Raw genomic sequence first — 10,793 nt, 5'->3', positions numbered from 1 at the left:
TCAAATAACAAATAATCTAAACTAACATTTAATTACATAATTATCCATATTTGATTTGTTTAATGATTTCTTGCAAAACAATTTATCAATTTACTCAAAATAATTAATCAATTATCTTATAAGGAAACAATTATCTTATTAATTGATAAATATCTTCATTTAGATCAAAAATATAGTCAAATATATCATATAATCGGATTAATATTGATCTAACATGATAAGCATATGCAAAAACAGCAAGAAATCCCGAGATAAGCACTATCTGACGAGTTGACTCGTCGAGTCAAGCCTGGACTCGTCGAGTCAATGGACTCGGCGAGTTCAGCTATGGACTCGGCGAGTCCAGCCTCTAGAACACCAAAAAATCGAATTTTTTTTAGATATACAATGCATCAATACAATTGAAACCATCCTAGGCTTTGATACCACTGATGGGTTTTGGTCATAAGACATCCTATGTGCTCATACAAACCCTAATGCTTGGATCTAGGTTTCTCTATTGTACATGCTTTGAATCCAAGACTATAAACCCTAATTCTAGCATATGGAAATCGATATTAACATATAATTAGTTTTAAGATATTACCTTGATTGTTATGTAGCAATAACAATCCTAATTAGTTTTAAGATATTACCTTAGAGTCACAAGTGTCACTCCTCTAATGGCTTACAAACACCAAGAGCAAATGGAGAAGGTATAAAGAGAGAGGAGAGAGGTAGGAATTCATCCTTAGGACCTCTTGGGAAGGCTTAGACGAATTCATGAGCCTTAGGGGGTTTATATAGGTGTAAAGATTAGGGTTTTAGTCCTTATCCTTATCTAGTTGCTTGCCCACCAAGTAACCATAAGATAAGTCTTAGAAACCCTTATCCTAGTCGAATTCTAAGGCATTATCTCCTTAAATTCGTTCACCCTATATTTAAGATAATCCTTACCTTATTTTGTAACTATCACATAATTACAAATCAGCCCCTCTAGTTTAATTAATTACACTTGATCACAAAATTAATTCCTAATTAATTATTGACCAATATTAATTAAACAAATATGATTTCTCCTTTAATATATTATTCTTATAACATATTAATAAATCATAATAACCTCTCTCTCTCTCTTTATTTATTTCTCCAATCAAGTTGTTTTGGTGAAGGCAACCCAAAAGGACCATGCACCATCGGGTCAAGTACATACCAAAATAGTTATGGACTTAGACACTAATCCAACAAATTGTCCTTATTCCGGGAGTATGGATTGGGTACAATTATTAATCTGGGAGTATGGATCAGATCAAGAGGTTAGATTTAGATCCGTGAGTATGGATCAGGTAGTTTTAGATCCGTGAGTATGGATCAGGTGAAAAATGTTAGTTTTAGATCCGTGGGTATGGATCGGTGAAGAGGATAGTTTTAGATCCGTGAGTAGGGATCAGGTGAAGAGGAAAATTTTTGATACGAGAGTTTAGATCGTGTCATTGTGAGGATCGATGGGGTGAGATAAGAGTTGCCTTTATATGGTGAAATTGTACAAGTTTGAATGTTCTATATTTATAAATATATGATATAACATTGTGGGATGAAAACCCTATATGCTCACCAGGCTCCCAAGCCTGACCCACTCAGTTTTCTTTGTATCACAGGTATTAATACAAAGACATATTTTACAGATAGATTTAAAGGAGATATAAATCAATTGTGTAATTAAATGTAAGTTCTGTTTATGCTTATATGTCTGTATCGGAACATGACATCCCAAGGTTTTATTATTAAATGAAAATACATTCTCTTCGAGAAATGTTTTGATAAGTTATTATCATATCTTGTTTTGGGAACAAATTCCGCAACTGATTTCTTTAAAAGAGTACTCTGATTTTATAAAACAAAGCATAAACAAATCGGTCTTTTCTGGCCGTGAAAACGGGAATGTCACAGAGCAGTACTTTCGGAGCAACTGGATGCATGTTTGGAGCTTAAATGGAGCTGGAACTGATGGAGTACTTAAATTGAAGAATCATTTCTGAAACCAGCCAAAAATCAAATCCGCGATCGCGTTATCAGTTTCTATGATCGTTTAAATGCATCGAAGTTTCCCATGGTCGAAATAAGTCATGTATATGCCATCTGAGAAGAAAAGTTGAAATCTGTGATTTCATAAGGCCTTTATGCGATCACATTTTGTGTCGCAACCTCAAAAACTTTCGAAATAGCATCGTGCTTCATTTAAACGCAATTCTGAAAGAAATTCAAAAAACTGCGATCGCATAAACCATATCTGGAAGAAACATTCCCGAAGTTGTAGAAATGTTGAAAACAACCTCGTACATCATTTAAGGGTAAATCTAAAAAAAATGAAAATCTGCGATCGCATTTTTCGTTTTCTTTCTTCGGAAGCTTTCTGTCTCGCATATAAATACGACCCTCATTATTAGATTAGGAGGTTAGACGTTCCAAAGACTAGAAAACACTTCTGACGACGATTTTTGATACCTTTCAGTGATTTTTGAAGATCTGTAGGTTGAGAATCATCTCATTAATTTACTTTCGAAGATTATTCAGTTAATGTTTCTTTCTACTAATTTAGATTCGTTTTTTGTCATGTCTTGCTAAAACCCTAGTTTCTAATTTTGAATTAGACTAGTACTTTTCATGTGATTAGTTATCAGATCTGGTTTTTTTTTTGTTTCTATCTAGATTTTTCTGTTTTGAGCTTAATAAATGTTTGATTTTAATTATTGTTAGTTTGATCACCTAGCTAGGGTTTTTATTATTCCAGTTAATCAGTTAATAGAATATGTAATTGTTCTTGTCAAATGGTAATAAGCAACATGTATTAGATTGGTTTCGTGTTTGTGATTTAACTCTACTATAAACTATAAAAATATTATATGTTTATGTTTCCGAGCTTGTGAGAAGTATTGGGTATTGCTAGGAATTTTATATAGATCATAAAGCTACTTTTTCGATTTAATTAAAAGCTTGTTTAATTGAACAGTAAAAAGTTAGGGTTAATTCAAAGAACTTGTTTCGGGTAACTAATTAGGTAAAAGAGAGTATACTAGAGCTTATTAGTTTTTCTGAGTACCAGCTTAGATAGAAAGTATCTCAAATAACCAGATCTGAATTGATTGTATGTTTAGGAAAGTCGTAGCAGAACTAAAATTGGTTTTATTATTGATTTTCGTTTAGTTTATTTTCACCATAATTTTAGTTTTTTTTAGTTAATTCAGCCCCCCCCCCCCCCCCCCCTATTTTTATATTTTCTGTTTCTTGAAATTTTATTTGTTTAAATTGGGTGCGACTATGGTTTAACAAAGTGTCACCGTTGTCGAGGATATGTTGCCTTCTAATAGTTTAATGCTAAGAAATTTTTGTACAGGTACGCCTTAAGTTTTTTATCCATAAATTGAAAGAACTGCATTGAAGCTGAAGAAAGAAGCAACAAAGAAAAAACAATCAGCTGGTTTCTTTGGTTCATCATTATCCTCCTTACCACCAGAAATCTCAACACCACAAGGCAGTCCCTTGTGGAACGAACCAGACCCTTTCATCTTTTCTGAAAGTACCCACCATCTTCACCTTCTAACAACCCCTTTAAATCTTACTTCCCATCATCTTCAGTTAAATCTGTAACCACCGACTCTTCAGAAAACTGAATCTGAAAAACCATCCATGAGTGATGCAGGAGAAGAAATAGAAAAGAATCTTAAAGAGTGGGCTACTCAAGAAGTCAATCTGAATCCCCTCTTTATCACTATTCCGAAATCCGGGAACTTTGAACTCAAATATGGGCTAATACATCTTCTTCCCACATTCCGAGGTCTAAAAAACGAAGACCCACATAAATTCCTCAAGGAGCTTCATGTGGTTTGTTTAGGAATGAAGTTGCATGTTGTTACTTAAGATTAGATAAAGTTAATGGCATTCCCCTTTTGAGTTTAAGACTCAACAAGAGAATGGTTATACAAGCTCCTATCCAGATTGATCACCACTTGGATAGAACTCACAAAGTTGTTTTTAGAGCAGTATTTTCCAGAAACGCGAGATTCCAGTCTCAGAAGAAAAATCCTTGGCACCAAACAAGGAAAAAGAGAAGTTTTACACACTTATTGGGATTAAAAAAGCTTTTGGTATGGTGCCCACGATATGGGATTAGTGACTATCAGCTCCACAACTATTTATGTGAAGGTTTGATACCCAAGGAGCAACATTTGATAACTGCTTCCAGTGGTGGTTCCTTAGGTGATATGACACCAACCGAAATCCAAGAACTGATCGAGAAGATAGTGATACAGTCAAAGCATTCTAGAAATGAAGATGAGTGGTATCAAAATCAGCCAAGAGGAGTAATAGAAGTCAATAATGCCCATCTGGAGTCTCAGATTTCTGAACTGACAACAGTTGTTCTGTTCTTGACAAAGGAAAAAATGGCTACAAAGAAACCATGTGGAATTTGTTTGAAGACGATACATCCGACAGATATGTGCCTGTTACTACAAAATCACACATGACATATTAGGGAAACTTCCAAAAGACCTTCCTACATGAGATATCTATCAAGTTTACTCATTTTCCCAAAAACTCTATTAGATCATGCAAAGGAATATCCCATAATAGGAATATGAAACAAACCAACATTTGAAAGAAAATTATTAAACATATATGCAAAGTGGGAGTGAAAAATAGAGCCATATCTCTCACTTTCCAACTGGAACTTCATTAAAATCACCCATTAAAACAACCTCACCCCTCCAGCGACCAATTATACCACCAATATTATCACATAACTATTTCTTTTCATAAACACATTGATGGTCATAAATAGACACAACAAGGTATGAACCCAAACACTCTCAACAATAATTAAATGGTCACCAGTAATCACCTTGCATTTATTAAACATAGAAGGATCTCAAACACACATAATGTCTCTGATAAACCTTTAGAAGTACCACAGTCAAAGTCAAAAGTAAGAATACCCCAAATCGATCTCACAACAAATAAATCCAAATGCCTTATTTTTGTTTCTTGTTAAGACAAAAATATGATATGTTACTTGACAAAAGAGATCTCTCTTTCCCGTGATTGTTTCGACTCCTTCCCTAAAACTTTAATATTCAATGATAATAAATTCATGAAAAAACATACATACCCCATGTGTATTCAGAATTTCATGAATATTTTGAGTACAACCATCTGCAAAGTAACACATAGTCCGATTCATCTCATTAAATGCATTTAATTCTTCAACAAAGAAAAATGTTGTGGTTTTTTATTGACTTCACCAAATCACCAAAGGAATAATGCACATCGTCATACTCTTCATTGAACTTTTTTAACGCTTAATGGTTCTTACGTAGGAGATTGAAAGAGATTTTTTGTAATTTTCCTGCACAACAACCCCTATAGGGGTTGAACACTGTTTTCATTGATCAAGTACATGTTCAACAACGAGATGATTTTGTATACTCCAAGGAAATTGCTCACTACAACCTCCTAAGTTTGCTTTTGTCCCCTGTTAAGGTTGTCGTTGAACCAACCGAGCAAAAATAACCTCATGTCGAGATTGTTGACCTTCCATGGTGGGCTAGAGTAGCATGGCGCCTACTGCATGCTATGGAGATGATGATGTGAATAAGTGTGGGGCTAATGTGAAGGCTAGGGACAAGAATTTCAGCTTGAGATGAAATTGTTGGAGGTGTAAAACCCAAATGAAATGTCGGTCCAGCTTCCACACAATGGTTATTTTCTTGTTGCTCCTTATTAAGAAGCTCATAAATTCCACAATGAGCTTTAGACACCCTCAATTCTTCATCTAGAACTTATCTATCTTCTCTTTCATGGATACATGTCTCAAACACACCTTGTGAGTCATTACTCATTATCCTCCTTCCAAGTTTCCATAATTACCGAATTATAAAACCTTGCAACATTATTCAACCCTTTCATTCTCACCCTTATATAACCCTCTAACACCTACATTTACCGCCTTATCCCCTGTTAAACCTTGCAACATTATGCAACAAATAGACTCGATGACCATTTCCGATTTAATTAAATATATAATTATTCTCATGGTATTTTTCATAAACTCTTTCTATCCATTTCTGGAATCACCTTTTCAAATATCTAAAATCACTAGTTTTTAAATAAATGTCACATTTTATATTTTGTATCGTATTAATTTCTCATTTGCTATGTTATTTATTTTATTTTTGGCAAATTTCATTAAAAATGAAACATTTTTTTTTCCAAATTTTCGGTTTAGTCTATCATATTTTGAACATATTACTAAAATGCATACTAGTTTTTTAGAATCTGAAATATATTTTTACTCAGAAAAAATACTTTTAATTGGACATAACATTAGTCCGAAATAGTTCAATTTGAATATGATAGTATTTTTTCAAATCTTAAAATACCTAGCCAATTCGGATTATTGTTTTTTTTTTTTTTTCGTAATAGTCATTTTTTTAATATTCCTATAATGAAAAATGTCGTAGAATATAATGTTTCGAAGTTCGCATTATTTGAAGATATAATAAGTAGCTGATCAACAAAGTTAAATATTTGATTAAATTTTAGTTATTAACATATCTATTACATAAACTGATAAATAACACTCACAAAAATAAATAATAAAAAACTAATATAGTAAACCGTCAATAAAAATCTTTAAAATTACGTCAAAAAGTAAATATGCTGTTTATTTCATCATTTTAATTTCGTTAAATACATATCACAAAACTATTATTTTGTTTTTTATATATATATATATATCTACTCAACTCCAATCTTCTACCATAAACAATTTTTTTTATTCGGACATTAATTTTAAAATACTACCCAATCACAACACTAAAATTTAATGTACATGACACTACCATAAATCCATAATTGAGAGTAGATACTTTGAAATACAATTCGAAATACAATGTAGTAGCAATACAATGTAGAAAATGAAAAGTAAAATTCTATAATAAACAAAACAATAGAAACAAGTATATTCCTATTTCTTACATTTACCCCTAATAAAAAATAAAAAACACAATTCCAGCAACCACAAAACCCTTTTTTTTCTTCTTTTTTTTTTTTTTTTTCTCAACAACCATGACATCATATACATTATTAACCTTATAAGACATCCAAAAACACCCCCAATTTGTTTATATAATAATAATAATAATAGTAATAATTAATGATTCTAAGATGAACAACACCAAGCTTTTTTAGTTACATTGTCTTGATCCGAATCCGTTTCCAAAACAAGTGTTTTTCCAGTTCTCGATAATGAAGGGTCGGGTTTCTTGACTTCCATAACTTTTCTGCTCAAAATATTGTAAATCTCTTTTACTACAATCTCAAAAGCAGTAATTACATTTGATGAATCAAGAGCCGATGTTTCCATAAAAAATAATCCCTCAGATTCAGCCAACGACTTTCCTTCCTCCATTGATACCTCACGTGCTTCTTTAAGGTCTGATTTGTTCCCAACAAGTATTGAAACTACATTCATGTCTGAATGTGCTACATTTTTTAATTTTAAAAAAAAAAAATCAAACAAATCGTTAATTTCGGCAAAATATTAAATAATCGAGATTTTTCTGTTCAAAAAAATAACACTTTATCATAAAACCCTAAATACTATCGCTGTGTAGGGTTGTTTTCGATGATAAGTACGAGAAGGGTATTTTTGTCTTTTGCACAAACAGAAGACCGATAGCAAGTTTATTTACAAGCTTGTTTCACCTTTTTGGGTTCTCGACAAAAAAGGGTTAATCGCAAGATTCATTTTTTTTTTAAAAAAAAGTTTCATTGCGATAAAATGACCCGAGGGCAAATTCGTCATTTGTACAAATGAAAAATCAAGAGATAATCGAATCCGTATTCCACCATTCCGGGTGGTAGAAAACCCTGAAAATTTTTGTCCTAAACATGGACAAGCTTTCTAGCACCATTTTCAATGACAAAGATAAGGAGGGGAAAAGGGCATTTACGTCTTTTTGCAGAGACAAGAATACTTACTATGAAGTTCATTGAGCCATCTTCCAATACTATCAAAAGTCCTGCGTCTGGTAATATCATACACCAAAAGTGCTCCAACTGCTCCTCTATAATATGCAGATGTAACTGCTCTAAACCTTTCTTGTCCAGCTGTATCCCAAATTTGGGCTTTAATTTCTTTCCCTTTAATTTCAATCTTTTGTGTTTGAAATTCTACCCCAATTGTTGATTTTGAATTAGGGTAAAACTCATCTCTAGCAAATCTAGCAAGCAGATTTGATTTCCCAACAGCCGAATCACCAATCAGAACAATCTTGAAAAGATAATCATCCGCTGAATCGTCTTGGGAGTAAAATGCCATTTTTACCCTTGTCGTGTGTGTTTGATCCACAATGCTATGAAAACATGTTTACTTTTGATGTCTTGCTTCTTAAAAATGCAAGATTTGTAACCTGGATCATTAAAATTGGATATAAAAAAAAAAAAAAAAGATAAAAGGGAAACTTACAAGGAAAGACAAGTAGGCATTGTGTAAAAAGCAAGGTATCTTAAGAAATCCTTAAACTTATAATAGAGGTTATGTTAACAGGGTATTTTAGTAATTTTAACAAGGTGGAAATTATAAAAAGATCATAACCCATTTTACAAAGATATTATTCCCAATAATAACACAAACAATAATGAACATATGAGGGCTCGAGTCTTGATAGTTGCAGTGTGAGAGTTTCAGTTCCAATATGAACTGGGCTTCTTGTGGGCCCTTATGTCAGACAATTGTGGGCCAGTTTAGAGGTTGTTGGAAGAATAAGAGTAATATGAGATTGGAGGTGAAATGTGGGCATGGAGACACTGACATTGAGGTCAAAACTTTTCTGAAATACTGTAGATATGATTATGAGATATAAGAATTGAAAGGTTCATAGAACCAAAAGCAATCAAATTTATTGAGGGAAAAGCTTGTAGGGTCGTTTATCATCATGATGTGAAAATATATGGTCAATAATGGAGAAGATTAAGAGATCTGAAAATGGATGTGATGTTCCCAATGGAATCAAACATTGTGGTCATTAGTATGATTGCTATGACACCTCAAATTAACTACAACTTCAGAAGATATATAACGATGGACCACATTTTAACAGAAGATCAATCAATCATTCAGACTTTTGATTACTGAATCGATATCCAAAAAACAACGATATTTCTAGAAAGAAAAGAGGAAATGTAGTATAAAGTGTGTGCTTATTCTTCATTGCGATCGATGCATACTAAACAAAATTGATCAATTGTAGACCTTTTTGATCGCTTCTAAACAAACCCATTTCAATCTTTCATGTCAGGATTGGAAAACGATTGTTACACTAAACAAGCAATTTGAGGTAAATCGATAATCGGGGATCGGCCAATTGTGATTGAAAAGACACATTTGTAATCAAAGTTTTCAATCGCACAGGGAAAGTCAACATTTACTTCTTAATGAAATTGCGACTATAACTAGATATATTATTATAAATTAGATGAGCTACAGAGAGGTCAACGATATTTACTTTTGAACAATCCCACAAAAGATGTATTTATTTATATACAAGTTCTACGATTACCCACAAATAAAGTCAAATTATTTTCTCGATAACCCCACAAAAAGAGGCAACACATTTGAAGTCAATAAAACGAAGAAATCGGCATAAAATAGAAAGTATAAACTAAAATTAGAGAAATACTAGAACTTACCCTACAGCGTCTTTCACCGCTTAAAACGGATCCTTTTCCGCTCCTCACTGTTCTGAACAGTTGATAATGTAGATCGAAGAACAGAGAGGAGTATGGAAAGTAATTCAAGAATGGGGTTTTGATTGATTTGGTGAGACTTGAGAGAGAAATGGGTGTTAGGGTTCCATTGAGGAAGAAGGGAAGGCGATGAAGACGAGAGATTCAGAGTTGCAGGAAGACACGTCTGCGTGAATGGGCCGTGAATTGGGCCTTTTATATTGGAAAAGTTCCGGCTTTAAGCTCATAGAAGTCAACGTGCTCTTGGCCTCCTGCAACTTTTTTAAAGAATGAGTTGTCAAAACCATCATAAAAAATGATATTGCAAATGCAAACATAAACTTCTCTTGAACAAAATTGAGTTTTTTTTTTATAAAGTTTAAAAAACTAATTATTTTCCTTTAAGAATAGAATAAAAGGGTGGATGCTTAAAAAAGCTTATTGAAGATTGACATTTTTTTTAAAAATATTTCCTCTTTTATGGATAAGCAATTTGGATTTTGAAACTTGTTAATTCAAGTAAAGTTGTTGGTTAACCTCTTATAACATTTATAACATCTTGAGAGTAACATGTGTGGTAACTAGGATGTCCACATGGATTTTTGTAAATAAATAGAAATGATATCTACGAAAAGTTGAGTTGTGAAACATGATTTGCTCGTTTATTTAATTCTGTGTTGCCGAATAGCATAGTTACGATGCTCGAACCAAAATGTCTATTTCAAATGGTGACATTTTGGGCATAACTCACAAGCAGTATTAGAGTAAACCTTGTCATTATAAATATATATCGTGCACATCTCTAATCCTAAGTAGAAACTCGATTATGATAGTTGTAATTTATATAAGTCTAATAAATTCTATCTAGTTTTTTTGTGGATTAGTGCGACAACTTTGTTCTTATTAACCATGTTAATTTTGTGTTCTTATTTTGTTTTTCTTTATATTTTTATTGTTGTGTGTTTATAGTATAGATTCTTTATCCTAACATGATTTACATCTCATGTGAGTTAGATTGAAATAATCTT

At 32.6% G+C, this 10,793-nt stretch overlaps 1 protein-coding gene across 1 annotated transcript; it reads right to left on the bottom strand.

The window, feature by feature from the left end:
• Positions 1–6,882: 6,882 nt before the first annotated feature.
• Positions 6,883–9,993, bottom strand: LOC145042205 (ras-related protein RABA5a-like). The gene is made up of 3 exons (XM_078990589.1): positions 9,730–9,993; positions 8,020–8,450; positions 6,883–7,521 (listed from the first exon to the last, which is right to left on the bottom strand). Exons 2-3 carry the CDS (start codon positions 8,357–8,359, stop codon positions 7,199–7,201), a joined length of 663 nt encoding a protein of 220 aa, XP_078846715.1. The 5' UTR covers positions 8,360–8,450; positions 9,730–9,993; the 3' UTR covers positions 6,883–7,198.
• Positions 9,994–10,793: the final 800 nt, after the last annotated feature.

Source organism: Lactuca saligna, chromosome 4 (genome assembly GCF_052625555.1).
Source record: "Lactuca saligna cultivar CGN05327 chromosome 4, ASM5262555v1, whole genome shotgun sequence".
NCBI lineage: Eukaryota > Viridiplantae > Streptophyta > Magnoliopsida > Asterales > Asteraceae > Lactuca > Lactuca saligna.
The sequence above is the reverse complement of the archived record's forward strand: the minus strand, read 5'-3'. Positions and strand labels throughout refer to the sequence as shown.